Here is a 16,752-nt window from a genome sequence, read left to right as displayed (position 1 = left end):
AATCTAAGGCTTCTCATTTTGTTTATCAGCTGGGTGGACAGCAGTGTCACTGATACTGTCCCTGCAGTGGTCACAGTCTCTGAAGTCACCCAAGAAAGAATCCCTTTCTGCTTGTGGTTTGACCGAGACTGGTGACCAAGCTGCCTCGCCCAGCTCAGCCTCGACTGGCCAGGCTTCAGGTGTCTCCTGTCCATCACCTGTCTCCCCCCCTGCCCTTCCCTGCTCTCCCTTCCTCCCTTGCTCACACCTTGCTGGTGAACCAGAGGGGCCTGGGGCCCGTCTGGGTGGGCACCTCCTCTCCAGGCTCGCTGGGCAGTCCCTACCCTCACTCCTGACTGCTCCACCTCCGGCCTGGCCTGGTGGGTGGTCTCCAGGATGGGGGCTACCCGCCTCGTAACCAAGCCCCCTAGACGAGGCAGAAGGCAGGCGTTGGGGCTCTTTCTAAAGTGACCTCCATACATAGACACACACATCAGACCCTCAGATGCCCCTTCCCCACAGAAACAATCATTGAGGCAGAGGCAGCAGTGTCCACCCCTGCACAGGACTTGTGACTTGTGACCTGTCTTGGGTTAACAAACCCCCACCCCTGGCAGTCACTTACATAAATCCTTTACATAGCCCTCTGCCCGGCTTATTCACTGCTCTGGCTGAGCTTCTGGGATTAAGGCTGTTCAGCTCCCAGGGCAGAATCCGGATCTCCCACTATGCCCTGGGCTCGGCAGGGCTGGACCCTGCCCCGGGGGTAGGAACCCTGGCTTTCTGAAGCCTGCTCCCCCAGTGACCCTGGCAAGTCGCTTCCCCTCCCCTCTCCGTATCTCCGCACCCTTATCTATGAGATCAGGGGAAAGGCTAGACGACCTCAATACACTCCATATTCTGTAGTTCTGCCTTGCCTGAAATTTTGCTATTTCTGACTCCTATATTTTCCATGAGCTTTCTAGACTACTTTTTAAAATGTTATTGCTTTTCTTTTGGATTATAAAAGCATTATAAGCTTATCACACAAAAAAGTTGGAAACTACAGAGAGGCATAAAAGAGGAAACAAAGTTGCAAAGCCTGCTCTCTGAGGCGAGCAGCTCCACCACAGGAGGGACCCTCTTCTGTCCATGCACGACTTAGAGAGTGCCCAGATGCCTACCCCAGGCTACCGCTCGCTCTGGCTCCTGACTCCCGCCCGCCCAGCTCAGGGTCCACGGGATATTTCTGTGAATTGTGAGCTCCCTCCTCCTGTTCTCAGTGGACACTGAGGCATCCTGGAGCGGCCTGGCTGGGCAGGCCCCCTGGGAGCCAGCGGGCTGCTTGTTTGGGACTCTGCAGCCCCAGGGTTTGCTCATGGGATGAAGTCCATCCAAGACAAACTTTATGGAGGAGAACGGGCAAGACCCCACATCCCAGACTGACCTGGAGCCAAATCCAGATCACTGGCAGCTTTCTCTGAGCCCCAAGGGGAAATTTAAGCAGAACAGTCATTACAGTAAATTGTGGCTGCCTCAGAAGAGCCCATGGCCTCCTCACACCCCTCGTTTCTTGTTCCCAAAGTTCTCTCCCACCAGTCCAGGGGCCCTGGTGGCCCTTAAGGTAGCACCTGTCCTGCAGTGGCAGAGCCTTCCCTTTTCCATATCCAGGCAATTACTTTCACCTTCTTATCTAGACATGGGAAAGAATCAGGGTCACAGCCAGACGAGTGGAACCACGGAAAAATCTACCTCAGGCCTAATCAGTGCACAGGGCCATTCATGCCTCCTGCCTCGAGGAGAACCTCAGTGTAATGCCTGGGCACCTATCTGGAGTCCAAGCCCTCATACAGCAGGTGAGAGAGGCAAGGATATGCCTTGCGCTATTTCACCCCAGAGCCATGATTGGCAGTGACCTGCCGGTTTCGTGAACAGCAGACGGAAGACACACACCCCCAGTGTGCCAGGCTCTGCTCCAGGTCTTGAGGAGCAGTAATGGGGGACACTGGGTGGGCCCTACCTCTGCTCTAAGAAGCCTAGTGGCCTGTTCCATGCAGCGGCAGCCGTGGGCAGTCTCCACCCCCGTTGGTTGGCAGCAGGCTGGCACTCTGGGAAGTGGCCCTGGTTTTTGACCCTGGCAATCCTGAGGTTTGAGGGCAGCTCTGTATAAAGCTTCTCCCAAACGGAACCCATATATTTCCAGAGGACACTTCTTCTCTTGCTTTCTGAAGGTCAGGTTAGGATGACCTACAGGGTGGCGGGTGGCTTCCTGGTCCTTCCATCCTTGCTGCCATCAGCCCCATTGTGCCTGACAACCTGCCCGTCCCTAGCTTCCAGGGATGAGGGCACACCAGCACCCACCGCAGCTGGGTGCTTGCCCTGGACACTGGTGAACATTCCATGGGGTCTCTCTCCTTCCAGCTGAGTCTCGCCCTATCCCCTTCCCCCATCCTCACCACTGAGTCCATGTACCATGTCCCCCTGCCCCCTCACCCACTCTCCCCATAGGAGTAACTGCCGTGGCAGACAATGGGGCTGTATTGATTAGTACAATTCCTGGGCACCTCCGGTCCGTCTCCCCGGGAGCTAGGACAATGCAGCTTTGATACACAGAGCAGATTCTCAGCAGGTCCTTGGGCTGGGGGAGCCCTCACCCCCCCACTCTCCTCCCCCATGCCCCCCCCCCCACAGCTAACTCTTCCTGCACTCCTTTGCACAGTGGCAACTTTCTGGGTCACTTTGGCTGGTGTCTGTCTCACTTGCTGGCTGTGCCTGCCCCTCCCTGGCACAGATCACTCAGCCCCTCTCCCCACCCCCAGCCCAGCCTCCCAGCCTGCCTGGCACCAGGGAGAGGGCTCAACCTTCTGGAAGGTGACTGACCTGTTCTTGGGAGGAGGGGGTCACAGGTCCACGAGCTGCGGCCATTCCGGGTGAGCACTTAGAGAGGAGCGCGGAGCACGCGTGTCTCCACCGCTCATTCACACCTCTGCCAGCTCCAGGCGACACTGATGCATCTCCTGCCTCTCCCATGCCTCTCCCACTGCCGGCTGGGCAGCAGCAATTACTTTCACCTCATCTCCTCCCGAAGCTCTGCCTACCCCTCCCCTGGCCCTCCCCCTCCGGCCAGTCCCCACGCAGCCCAGCGAGGGTGCTCCAGAGCTAGAGTGAGGCATGGGGTTTGTTGTGTTTTTCTCTTGTTCTCAGCAAGTTATTGGAACAAAACACACTCAAACACACACTCACTCACCACCACAGAATGAGGCAGAGCGAGCTCAGGAGAGAGTGAGGGCAGCTCGCTTCTCTCTCAGAGCTGGGCCTTACGACTCAGATGTGCCCGAGCCCACAGGCCTGGCATTTGGCAGGCTCCTGGTAGGGTGGTCGGGTGTCAATGGGAGCTAGAGACGAGGGGCGGGAAGAAGTGGCGGTGCAGCCCCAGGGCACTACCAAGGCATCGCAGACTTCTTAGAGAGTGGTGTGGTCTGGGGAGTACCGGGCTCTGGAGTCGTCTCCCCACCCCAGACTTGGGGGTCCCCATCCAGCCAAGATTAGGGGGCATCCTTGTGGGAGAATGTGACTGATGGTACAAGAAAGCTCTAGCCTAGTGGACTCTGCGTCCACCTGTCTGAAGAAAGATGGCATTAGCCAAGGGGGTGGTCACCACAGAGTCCAGACAAAGGGAGGCCATCAAAGAAGGACCCTTGGGGGTTTGAACTGCGCTGCCCAGAACCTGAGGTGTTACTCTAGGAGTGTGTGCCGCATGGGCTGAGTACAGCCCAGCAGGTGTCACCCTGACTGGGGCGGGGGCATGTGACTCAGACCCATCCGTCCCTCTTCTCTAAGGCTACGCTCACTGGTCAGACTCTGGCTGATGGTGAGGCACCACAAGCCGGTGGCTGGGAAGGTGGGCATGAGTGTTCTGGTCCTGGGAAGGTATAGCTCTTTTTGGAAATGGACAGTTTGGCAGAGGGCCTGGCACATGGTAGGATCTCAGTAAACATCCATTAAGTGGAAGCATTTATGAATTCTGATGCAAAGAACAGCTTTCCTGTGAGTTGGTAAGGGTAATGACTCCAAAGGGAACAGGGCAGGACGACATTGAAATAAGAAAGGGTACCGGCTTTAGAGTCGGATAGACGTGGGTTCAAACCCCAGCTCTGCCAGTTTCCCAGCTCTGCCAGTTTCCCACCATATATAACCTTAGGCATGTCACTTAACATGTCTAGTTTTAGTTTCTTCATCTCTAAAATGGGTATAATATCCACCCATTATGGAAGCTAGTGAACATTAGTAATACTAGGAAGAGATAATACATATTAGTGAGCCAGACATGGTGCTAAACACTATATATATATGTGTGTGTGTGTGTGTGTGTCAACTCATTTAATCCTCTCAACAACCACTTCAGGTAGGTACATTTTTATCCCCATTTTGGGGGAGAAGATGGATCAGCCTTGGCTCAAGGAAGTATTCTAAGAATGGCCTCAGACCCCACTGACTCAGCCACTCACTGGGCCAGCCTTGTGCAGCCAGGTCCCCAGACATGCTCCGCTGACTTCCTGCGGGCACAGACTGAGGGCCAAGGCCCTGGCTGGGCCACTGGCTCCAGGAAGGCCCAGTCACCCATGATGCCCAAATGCTCACTTCCACCCAGGGTGGGCTCTGGGCTCTGGCTGCCCTGGCCTGGGCTGGATGCCCAGAACAGGCAGCCCTGGCTGGATGGCTTTCTCTAGCTCTGGCCATGGGGACAGGAGGCGGCAGCAGCCCAGCTGGGCCTTGGCCGTAATGAGGCCTCATTAGTGGGATCCAGCTGCTCCAGCCCCACTTAGGGAGGCCAGCTCCCCCAGCCCCCACCTTTGACTTTTCTTAATACGAGTGGGCATGCTTCCAGAGGGGCAAGGAGTCTAGGGGCTTTGTTGTGCCCTGTGACTCTGGGGAAGGTCTTGCTGAGCTAGGACTCAGGAGTGCTGGGGACGGGAAGAGGGCTGCAGGGAGGCTGTATGCAGGGAGGTGAGGGCACAGGACTGAGCAGGTAGGTTTGGGGGGCAGATCAAGGGGAAGGGAGGACAGGGTCCTAGGTCCAGAGAGGAAGCTTGAGGAAGGAAGCTTATCCTTTGGGTCTAGATAGTGTCCATTTCACTGGTGAGGGGCAGTTGCACATCTAGATTCATCTAGTTGATCATCTAGGCTGTCCTGGTTAGGAGAGTACTTTCTCTGTGCTAGGCCTATAAAAAGAAAGCACCCACTATGTGCCAGGACCTGTGTTAGCAGAGTGCTCATTATGAGCCAAGTCCAATGCTGGAAGAATACACAGTGTGCCAGGTCTGTGCTAGGAAAGCACTCACTGTGTGCCAGGACCTGTGTTGCAAGAGTACCCACTGTGTGCCAAATCCAGTGGTGGGACAGCTCTCACTGTGTGCCAAAAACTGTGTTGAGGGAACATTCACTGTATGCCAGCCCCATGCCAGTGAGTTCCTGTGGTATGCTAGGTCCTGCACTAGGTGAGTGCCCCATGTGTGCCAAATTCTGTGTCAGGTGAAGACCCAACGTATGCCCAGTTCTGAGCAGAGTGAGTGCCCACTGTGTGCCTGGCACTGTGCCAGATGAGCACCCACTGTGTAACAGGCTCTGTACTAAGAGAATAGCCAAAGTGTGCCAAATCAGTACTAGGTAAGCACTTGCCACATGCTGGGACCCATGTTAGGTGAGTGCCTAGAAGGTTATAGGCCTTCTAAGGGAGTGTCAGAGGTGGATTTAACGGCGGGCGCACTGGGCGCGTGCTCTGGGCCCCGACTTCTGAAAGGCCTTGCAAAACCCCAACTTCATACTTTTTTCTAATGTAAGGGGCCCAATATTTTCTTCTGTGCCAGGGGCCTCAACTGACCTTAATCTGTCTCTGGGGAGTGCCCAGTGTGTGCCAAACCTATGTTAGTTGAGCATATGCCACATGCTAGGACTTGGGCTGGGTGAGTACCCACTGTGTATCAGGCCCTGGCATGGATGCTGTGGACAAGAGGTATTCAAACTTTCATGTCAAAGTAGAAGAGGTCAGGGTGGGGCAGTCCCAGGCCACTTGTGATGCTTGCACTGCCTTCTGGGATAGTTTAGATTGTCTGGCACCAGGCCCTAGCCCAGGTGGCTGTTCTTATTCATCACAAGGCTTTCCAGTGCAGAAGCAACCAGTGAGTTCTAGGGAGAGACCAAGGAGGCTCACCAAGGCCTCTGCTGCCCAAGACACTAAGAATGGGGAGCGGACAAGGGGAGGAGACTGAGTCAATCAGCTTGTGAACTTGGTATGAAGCTGCAGGGTTAAAGCTGACCCAGTGGGGCTCTTCTGTCCTGGCCTCCTCTCCTCCAGCTCCCTGTCCTCTGAGTCCCAAGCAGCCTCCCCACCACACGTGTACAGAGGTATGAGGTCTCCATAGAAGGCCCACCCCACTCACACCCCCCCAGTGCCCCTAAGCATCCCAGCTGCTCCCAGGCTTGGAGGCACCCTGGCCAGCTGGGTTCTTGCACGGCCCTGTCCTAGGAGCCACTGAGGCGTGAGGGAGGCAGCTGAGCTGGCCTGGCAGAGACCATCTGGGCTGGGAGTGGGGGGAGGGACACGTGCAGCAGGCATGTGGCCCTGGGCACGTGCTACGAAGTGGCTTGCTCCTCTATAGGGCACCTGCCACATGCAGAGCCAGGCAGAAGCTCTAAGGAAGACTGTCGACACCAAAAAGACCCAGGGGTCCCATGTTCTCCCACCCAAACCTAGAGCAAAGGGGGGTGGAAGTGAGGTCCATCCTCAAAGGGAGGCCCACTCCTACATAACAGGGCACAAATGGCAACAGAAGTCACTAACCTGGGATGATCCAAGTGCCACCGGCCTACATGCATGACCCTTAGCGCCCTGTGTTCTACCCCACCATGGCATCCTGAGGAGGGCATGTCTGAGAGGAGCATCCTGAACCATGTGTCCTTAGGGCAGCGGTTCTCAACCTGTGGGTCGCGACCCCGGCCGGGGTCCAACAACCAAAACACAGGGGTCGCCTAAAGCCATCGGAAATAAACCGCTGCCTTAGGGGAACACAGCACCCAATAAAGTGCCGCTCAGCTGCCTAGGTCAGCTAGGGGAGATGGCTTTCCTCAGAGGCTGTATCCTAGAGACAAGCACTGAATAGAGGAGGCTTTGGTTTCAAACTGGGACCCGAGAATAGCAGAATAGCATAGCCCAAGGTCATCAGCAGAACTGAAAAAGAGGAAGGAATAGAATCTCAGCAACCACGGGGATGCCCAGGGGACAGATGTTATGAGCTTAAAACGAAGCAGCAGCGGGCAGAAGCCAAAGGGCAGAGGGCACGAGGAAACCGACCCCCAGCTATCTTTAGGCACATCCTGGTGCTGGGAACGGAGTCCCAAAGTAGCATTCCCTTCCACAGACAGGCGGGCCTGCAGCTCTGGGGAGCTCAGCTCTGGCAGGGATTCTGGGACATTGTGATTCATGCTCCCTATGGCCCACGTGGGTCCCACGTCTCCCTGCCTGATTGCCTCAGTCCTTTCAGGGTAACTCCAGAGAAAGAAGGGCAGCCAGGGAGTACGCAGAGGGCTTCTTGGGTTTCACGGAGCTCAGACTCTCTAAGTAAGAAGGCAGAGTCATATTCCGCTTCCTAGATAGGCCCTTGGTAATCCCAAGACTTCTGTGAGAGAACAGGGGCCTTGTTTTGGTTCTATCACAACATCCACCCCTAGCAAGTGCTCAGGTCATGAGACCCCCAGCTCTGCCTGTTTGCGTTCAGGATGGCTCAGATATACTTTCAGAAGCTTGGTTCATTCAGACTTGTTCCAGGGAACCAGAACAGGCCCGAGGGGCAGGCTGAAGGGCCCTGAGCCTGGAGCAGAACCACTGTGGATGAAAAAGAGACCACAAACTAAACCTGACAAGCTCAGGGGAGGCCTGCACGGCGGACTCAACAAACTCAGAGCCCTAAGGTCGCCTCACAGGATGGTCGGAACATAAAAATTCCTGACTAAAAGTAGGTCATGGTGCATAGTCACTTCCAAGGTATGTAGCTTCCAGTCTTGACCTTAAGTGAGCCTGTATATATATTTTTTGCGTCTAAGCTAACATACCTTTGAGCTCTCAGAGGTAATTTCCTTTTCCAGACCCCTGGGGGCACCACCACCAACACCGAAGCACAGACCACAGAACCCCTCACTGCTATCTTGTTCCCCTTCCAGGGGTCTCAAACTCAACTCAGCATGTGGGCCGCAGAGCAAGATCACAGCCGTTCGGCGGGCCGCACTAGGTCTACAAAAAGCAACTGTTACGCAACACTTTTCAGTGTCACAAAACGACCAGAAACTGTAGTTCGTGGATTAGTCTGCGGGCCGCAAAAAAATTGTTCGGCGGGCCGCGAGTTTGAGACCTCTGCATACTGTCTCTAAGCGCACGGAAGGTTCATTGTTAACCATCCTGTACCCACCAGCTCCACTTTTACTCTTTACCCAATCCCAGAGGGTTCCCTGCTTTGCGTTCTCCCGCCTCCCTCATCTACCACCAGTGAATTTCCCGCCCCTTTCATCTCCCCTTTGATTGTAATGTATAACACAAGCTGTGAGACTGCCATTCTCTGGAGCATTTTCTCAGTCCATTGAGATTTGCTTCCTGGCAATTGTCATCAGTTTGGCTCAAATAAACTCATAAAAATTCTCTGTATGTTTGGAGTTTCTTGTGATACCACCTAGCTAACTGTCCTCAAACCATTTCTTTGGACTAGGTCATTTGAGTGCCAGAAATCTTTGGTGACAGCCAGCTTGTCTTGTGAGGGCTCAGCAGAGACCCTAGGCCAATCAATCCTTAATTGAATGAGAAAAGTAGCAGAAGGAATTGATGTGGGAAAGGGAGCCACCAAGGGGGGGTAAGGGAGGGGCCTTGCTCGGTCACTAGCTTCCTACAGGGATAGTGCCCCGTCTAGCTTTCCCTGAGGCAAGATCCCAAGAGAGACGAAGTACAAGCACTGCCCTTGGGGCGGATCTGGCATCTTCTCCCTGGTTCCTGCTGCCAGTGGTGCCCTGCTCCGTCTGTCCGCCAGTGTGAACGGAAGTCCTTCCACCGGGCCTGTCCTCCCCTCTGCCTCTCAAAGCACCTCACCACTGCCTGGCCTGTGCCCCGGGGCAGCGGCAAAGGAAGGGCCATGCTTGGGGAAAGGAGAGAGGGAGGCTCTCTGAGAGACCTCAGGAGAGGATTTAAATGAAACAGTCTTGTTATTTTTCAGAGTGAAAGTACAGAAAAACCAGGCAAGGTCAAAGGACCCCTTGATGGGCACACACCAAGCACCCCCCCCCCCCCTCCGTGGCAGGCAGAGCACTGGGTAGGGGTGGGAGTGTCCCGGCCACAGGAGTTCTGCTGTCCTCCCAGCAGGATGAGCTGCAGCCTTCTCTCCAGACTGTCTCTTGTGACAGGACCAGAAGTGGGCCTCCTGCCTCCTAGCGGGCTCTGTGGCAGGATCTGCCCGGCTGTGGCTCAGGGCTGCAGCACTGCCCAACCAGCCAGGTGAGAGGCTGCCTGCCCGGGCCAGAGACAACCCTAGCACTCAGGAGCCCTGGCAGCACCAGACCTGGGCCCTACAGAGCTTCCTAGGCTCTCCTGTCATGATGCCAACAGCTGGCAGGAAGCCACAGAGGGGGCAGTGCACATGTTCCCTTCTCCCTGCAGCCATGTCCCTGTACTCACCAGCATCCCTTTGGCACCTTTTCCCACCATGGCGGCAGCAGGTTGGGGGCTCTGGAGTCCCAGGCCACAATCACAGGCTCTGCTTTCAGCACCTTTCAGGCCACAGACCTCAAGAGCTGTGGAGAGAGCAGAGAGTGGGATGAGGACCTAGCCCAGGCAGGCCGGGGAAGGCGTGTGCGGCCCTCAGGGCTCCCAGAACAGGTAGCGCAGGCCCAGACCACCAGCGGGCAGGCCTCATTTCCCTGGCAGCGCTCCTCTGCCAGGCCGCTTCCCCTCAGCTCCTTCTGCCATGACCTGGGAGCAGCTCCGCCTCAGCTCCTCTCCTGCCCCTTCCCCGGCATCCCTTAGTCTCTGGGGCTTCCTGTCCCAATGGGCAAAGGTCTATTTTTGACTCTCCAGATGCCCAATTCTATAAAAGATAAAAAATGAACACAAAACTGGACAGGGTCCAACACCTTCATCGCCTGTGTGAATGGCTTCAACCTCTCCCCTGAAGGGGAGGCAGCTTGAATCAGCACCCTCACCCCACTCAGACAGCTAGGATGGTCCTACCTCATCCTGGTGTCACTCAGCTTGGGCTCCAGGGCAGCCAGGTTTGTTGTTATGTCACTAACTTGGACCATAAGCTGTGAACATGCCAAACACACCATGTGCAGGCATGTTTCCCTGCCCTTGCTCCGCTGTCCCTGCCTGTAACAGCTTCCCTCCGTTCACCAGGTAAAATTCTACAAATCCTTCAAGACTGTGCATAAATGTTAACTCTTCTCTGTCACCTTTCCTTCACCAGGATGAACAAATTGCTTCCTCCTTTCTGTTTTGTGTAGACATCTCCTGGTTTCCTTATCAACTCTTATTAGACTAATTTGCTTTTAAGTCTGCTAGCCGTGAGTCCATGGGTTGCCTGAGAGCTTGAGTCTCTGTTTCACTTATCCCTCTGTGCCCAGCACCTAGCATAGTGCTCAGTTTGCAGGAGGCGTGGGTTGAAATGAAGGGAGATGGGAAAGGCCGAGGCACTGGAGCGAGGGTGCAAGCCAGCAGAGACCTTGTAGGAAGCAATGGGGAGGCGATGTGGGGCTGGCGAGCTGGGACGGCAGCCGACAAACGGAGGAGCAGAGCAGGGCAGTGCAGGCGTGTGCAGGTTTAATGTTAGAAGCAGGTGGTAGAGGGTAGTTTTCCGATAGGCCATATAAAAGAAGTCAACCTTCAGGAAGACTCAAGAAACTCTCTCAGAGGAGGAAAAACCCAAGTTATATGGACGGAGATATTCAACCTCCACTGGACCTGGTCCCAGGAAGGACTGGGTTTGCCTCTGAGGCCTTCCTTACCCTCCTAGGAAGCAGATTCTACTCCAAAGGCTGTTCTGTGCCACTCTGCCCCACCCACACCCACTTGTCCAGGGCTACCTCTCACCCACAGGCCCCGGAAGTCTTTGGAAGGCCAAGAGACCAGGACAATGCTCTTTGCTTAGGCAAATCAGCCTCGGCTTCTTTAGGCGTTGCCTTGGCCACTACGTCTCCTACATTGCCTGCAGCAGGTGGGTACGTGACTTGTAACCATTTCCCTTTTTCAGTCAACCAGGCTGGCCTCTCTGCTTCTTATAGTGTCCTTCCTAAAGAGGTCCCTGCTCATGGCTTTGGTCTCCTGCGGGAGTCAGGAAAGGGGTGGTGCTCCGCTAAGATCGTAGCCTTGTCCTCCTCACTCATCGCATCCCTCCCTGCAAGCTGTAAGCTCTAGATTTGACTTTCCTGAAGCTGTTCCTCTTTAGCCAACAATGACAGTGTTGACAATAATAACAGCAGATGGCATTAAAAAACCACTTCATGAATTGGGAATTATTATATCTTCTGGCCAGGTAAGTAAATTGAGGACATTCTGCCCTGGAGTTTAGGCTTCCAGGGGGCTCTCACCCAGGGTATCCCAGAGCATTGATTGCACAGACAGTCCATGCTCTTGGGGTGCTTACAGATTAGTGGGGAAAAGGTGGCTTGGTGGCTGCTCTAGAATGAGTTGGGTGTAAAGCCTTGCTGCTTCTCTAGCCTTTGCCATTTATGTGAAGTGGCCGCATCCATCTATTAAAAACCCCAACTGCGTGCCCATGACATGTCAAGCCCTCTTCTAGATGTTGGAGATCTGCATTATCCAGGCACCAGACCTGCCCCTAACCCATGCAGGAGCCAGCATTGATACCAGTGGGTCTAAAGTTCAGTATGTGATGAAGAGCTTGGACTCTGTCTGGGACCTGGTGGCCCTGGGCTGGAATTCTGGTTCTGCCATTCACTAGGTACGTGACTTTAAGCAAATTACTTAACTCCTCTGAGCCTCAATCTGGAAGATGGGGTTAATAATTCTTTGGAAATTCTGAAGTTTCTGCTTCAGTTTTGACTTGATTACAAGTCCTCCACATTTTCCTCCCTTCTCCATCCATTAATCTCCCCAAATCCCCAAAGCTCTAATTTTCTCCAATAGTTCTCCACAGCCAACAGGATATGGCCTAAATTGTTTATTAGGCATTTGAGGCTGGCCACAATTCAATTTATTTACTCCACAAATATTTATTTCAGGCTTGCTCTGGGCCAGACCTGTGCACCAACAACTCATGGGTTTCTGCCTTCCTGCAGCTTATAGGATAGAGGGAATAAGTGAAACTGTTCTCTCAAATATATATAATTAAAGTCTGACATAAAGAGTGTGAAGGAGTCCTGGCTGGTTGGCTCAATGGTAGAGTGTTGGCCTGGAATGTGGATGTCCTGGGTTCGATTCTCGGCCAGGGCACACAGGAGAAGCGCCCATCTGCTTCTCCACCCTTCCTCCTCTCCATTCTCTCTATTTCTCTCTTCCACTCCCACAGCTAAGGCTCCACTGGAGCAAAGTTGGCCCCAGCACTGAGGATGGCTCCATGGCCTCCGCCGCAGGCGCTAGAATGGCTCCGGTTGAAGCCCCAGATGGGCAGAGCATCGCCCCCTGGTGGGCATGCCGGGTGGATTTCTGTCAGGCACATGCTGGAGTCTATCTCTCTACCTCCCTGTTTCTCACTTTAGAAAAATACAAAAAAAAAAAAAAAGTGTGAAGGAGAAAGATCCTTAAAATGGGGACCTGACCTGTCTTAGAGTCCTTGAGGAAAGGATATTTGAGAGTCAGAGAGAGTTAATAAGGCAAAGTAGCAATCAGGAGGAAGGAAGATGAAGAAAGATTTAAGCAAATGAAAGAATATGGAAAAGACCCTGAGGCTGGGGCTCAGCCAGGGAGAAAGTGGCCAAACTTGAAGGTAGAAAGATGAATAGGGTCAGGACTTTTGGGGACTGAGTTTTGGTCTTTATCCTGAGGGTAACGGCAGCTATGAAGGCTTTAAGGCAGAGTTGTAATTGAGGAGGAGCAATTGGACTTTGGAAGTGAGGGATAAGGAAGGGTCTTTGGTTTCTGCTCATGCAATAGGAAAAAGCCAGAGCCAGACCCACAGACAGGAATGCTGCAGGTTTGGAGTGGAGGAAGGGTGGGTGGCAAGTTGGGTCTGAGTTGCCTGTGAGCCACCCAGTGGTGCACAGTGAGAGGGTAGTCACAAGACCCAGCTCACCGTTAGTCTCATTGCTAAGTCTTTCCTCTCCCCCAGTCAGTTAATTTTAAGGGACCATCTGGACCCAGGGATTTGCCCTGGAATCCTCTCTGGGAATTGAAAGAGGTCAGGCTCTTTCCCTGCCTTCAAGGACCTGACAGTGTAAGAGAAAGAGGAGGCAGTGTAATCTCCAGTGACTGTGATGGAGGAAGTGGAGGGGCTGTGAGGCAGGGAAGGGTCCTTGGTTCCGCCTTGAGCTCAGGTTGGTTACCCAGAGCCACCTGTGGCCATGTGGGACTATTCACCATTCCCAGAGGGTTCTGGCTCCATGCCTTTGCTCAGGTGATTCCTTCTTCCTTGAGCACCCTTGTCTCCATTTCCATCAGTATATATCCTATCCATTTTCAAAACCTGTCTCAATGCCATTATCTTCAAGGAGCCTTTTTTTCTCTTCTCAGTTGCAGTCAACTGCCAACCTTTCCACTGTACCCCCAAAGCACGCTGTGTACATCTGATTAACACTCTCATCACACACAGTGTTGCGGCACAGTTACTGTGTCCAAATCTGGCGTACCACCAGCTGGAGAGATCTTCCAGAGCAGCGGTGTGATTCTTCTGTGTCCCCAGGGCTGGGCACTGAGCGGTGCCGCAGTCGCAGTGTAGGCCAAGTAAGGGGGCGTTTTCTCTGCAGTTCTTGTAAATATTTGGGCATGCTCAATGTCGCCCATTAGTTCCTTCCTAGAACTAGCCCCTCACCCACTACTCCCCAACCCTCTGATAGTCCTTCTCTTTGTGAGTCTTTAACATCTCAGGTCCTTCTCTCCTCCACTCTTTTACTATCTAGCAGCCACAGCAGCATCAGGCTTGTTTTAGCAAAGTAATATACCCAGGTTTTGTGCGGGCGCTGTCAGAGAGCGGAAGACGTGGCTCCTTTAAGAGTGATCAACGAGGGGGCGTGGCCTACGGAGAAGCAGGCCCGAAAGGAGGCGCGGCTCCTTTAAGAAGCGGCCCGCAGACTGCTTGGAGGCCCCAAGCCGGTAGGCTGGGGCGCGGTCGCTTTTGGGGATACGGCACCACCCGGAGCGTCCCGATTCCTCGAAGCGGGGCGCGTCCGCTTTAATCGGGGCGCAAGGTGGGGGTGGCGGGCGTTACATCAGCTACCACGTGTGGGCCTCTCAGCTGGTGAGGAGGCGGCGGTCCCGCCCCCGCCCCCTGCGGTGGAAAAGTACCGGGGCGCCCAGGTACCCGCCCCTTCGCCCCGCCCCCGGGCCGGCTCCGGCCCCTCCCGGCCCTCCGGGTGAGCCCCCCTCGCGTCTGGCCGGGGCCCCGCCGCGTTCTCCCTCCTGGCCTTGGCTTCGGGGTGCGGGGCGCCGGTGGGGGGTGGGCGCCCCGGGCTGCTAGGCCCCTGCCCTCACCTGTGGCCGCCCAGGTCCGCCCTGCAAGCACCCAGAATGAAGGTTGGGATGGGGAGGACTCAGATTCTTCCTGGAGTAGCAGCCCCCGGAGAACTCCTCGGCCGTGGTCCCTTTCCAAAGCCCTGGCCGGGAGTCGCGGACAAAGAAAGCCCGAGGGCGCCAGGACTCCTTGGCCCGGCTTCCTGGTACCCGCAAGCGCGCGGGAACCCTCACCGGGCCAGCCAGTGAGCGGGCAGATAGGGAGCCAGGCCGGCTGGAGGGTCCAGATAGGCAGCCAGGGTGACTGGCAATGCGAAGAGATGGAGCCATAGCTAGCACGCGGGGCGCAAACACGGCCCTCCGGTTCCTGACCCACGCAGACCCACTGGCGCCCAGACGGACCATGACACGTTTTGGTTCCGGCGCTACCCGCACAACCCTGCGCCCGAAGCTCCCGACCAAGCCGGCGTCTGCACGCAGCGCCCCCACTCCGGGAGCGTCCCCCCTCACACCGCCTTTCCTGTCTGCCACGACTCCTAGGTGACAGCGGTGACAACCCAGACGCGTGCACCTACCCCGACCTTAGCGGCGAGACAGACATCCCCGTACGCGCACCCACACTCTTACCCACAGATGCCCGCATGCATGCGCGATCACACACACACACGCACGCACACTGGTCCTGGGGCTCAATCCCGAGGAGCCACCAAACACCCAGACCGACAGCAGGACAGACAGAGGTGCGGGCCGCAGCGCTCTGGTCCCTCAGCCCCCTTACCATAATGCAGCCCCCAGCCCAGACGTGCTGGGTCCGCACCGCGGTGCGCCCAGGTGGCTTTCTTAAAGGGAAAGTTGCATCAGCCTCCCGAGGCTTAGTGCCGCCCCGAGTCCGCCCGCCCCGCCGCGCTGCTCGCGGCTTCTCCAGAGCTTGTTGTGTTTTGGTTTCAGGAAGGCGGGGGCCAAGAGTTTGATGAAAGTTTGGAGACTAGAGAAAGCTTGGGAGACCTAGCCAAGTCCCTCCCTTCCCTGAACAACTCCCCTGGCTGCCCAACCCCCACCCCACCCCCATCCCCACCCCTCCTGGCCGACTTCTCAGGCTCCTCCTCCCAGGGAATAAAATTACAAGTCGCACCAGCTTTCAGATGATTGATCCTCACTAGCCCCTGGGAGTGGGCTCCACAAAGGAGCCCCCTTCTCCGTCCCTGCCTTTCTGTCCTCCAGCTGAGGCCCTTGGAGGAAGCAGATGTCGTCCCCTTCGGGGCTAGGCTGGAATGAAGCCAGAGGCCTGGGGCACTTCGGGGGGCTGGGGCTCGAGTTAGCCTGCCAGGCCCCCAGCCTTCTGCGCCTGCGTTCCCCCTAGAGAGAAGTCAGAGCAAATTCCATTCCCTTTGGAGCAGCGCCACTAGGGACTGTGGGCACAGCTGGGTAAAGCCTAGGTCCTACTTTTTGGAACTGGAGGGGGTAATCATTTCTGTAGGAAACCCTCCTTTGACCACTGGCTTGGTCAACCCTACTCTGGCCATTGTGTTACAGGGGCTGCAGACACAAACCTGAGCCTCCTCATCCCTCCCTGGGGAAGCAGACCAAGGTTCCAATACAAACTAAAGTAGACTTTGCCAAAAGGAGCTTAGGTGAGCCCCAGTTTCCTCCCCTGAGAAATGAAGAGGATGAACTAAGTTAATGCGAATACTTATATGTGAAACACATTGATCCAGGCTGCCTCTGGGAGCGATGCTTGGCAGTGGTTAGAAGGGGCTCCCACATTTGCTTATATAGTGAGGGCCGCCAGCTCTCAGGGAGAAGAGCCAGTAAGCACTGGCTGTCAGAACCACCATTGTTGCAGCCTGAGTGGGGCATCTGCTCAGGAAGGGGCTGCCTGTAGAAATAGTCTCCCCTCTATACCCTGAGTACATTCCTCACTGTTGTCTGGCCAGGAAACAGGTTTTATTTGTTCCCTGGAAACAGTCTGCTTCCAAGAAGCTGATGCACACGTGCCAAACTTAAAGATCAATTGATGAGTGAGATTCCACTTATTAATTTACCACCAGGGGCACTGAGGAAGATTGCAACTATGAGGCACAGACACTTCTTGTCAACCAGACTCTCATGCCATACACAGTGCACTCCACAGACCTTCC

General features: G+C 55.1%; 1 protein-coding gene across 2 annotated transcripts in view; it reads right to left on the bottom strand.

Annotated features, from left to right (window-relative positions):
• Positions 1–15,581, bottom strand: part of SLC6A9 (solute carrier family 6 member 9) — a 37,498-nt gene extending 21,917 nt beyond the window's left edge. Inside the window, exons 1-2 of one of the 2 annotated variants that reach the window (XM_066269403.1) lie at positions 15,393–15,581; positions 9,671–9,786 (exon numbers count right to left, since the gene is read on the bottom strand). In XM_066269403.1, coding sequence (XP_066125500.1) covers positions 9,671–9,700 — 30 coding nt within the window. In that variant the 5' untranslated portion in view covers positions 9,701–9,786; positions 15,393–15,581. Of the gene's footprint in view, positions 1–2,838; positions 2,974–9,670; positions 9,787–15,392 lie in introns of those variants that run through there. The other variant, XM_066269402.1, reaches the window with a different exon arrangement.
• Positions 15,582–16,752: the final 1,171 nt, after the last annotated feature.

Source organism: Saccopteryx bilineata, chromosome 3 (assembly GCF_036850765.1).
Source record: "Saccopteryx bilineata isolate mSacBil1 chromosome 3, mSacBil1_pri_phased_curated, whole genome shotgun sequence".
NCBI classification, from domain to species: Eukaryota; Metazoa; Chordata; class Mammalia; order Chiroptera; family Emballonuridae; genus Saccopteryx; species Saccopteryx bilineata.
The sequence above is the reverse complement of the archived record's forward strand: the minus strand, read 5'-3'. Positions and strand labels throughout refer to the sequence as shown.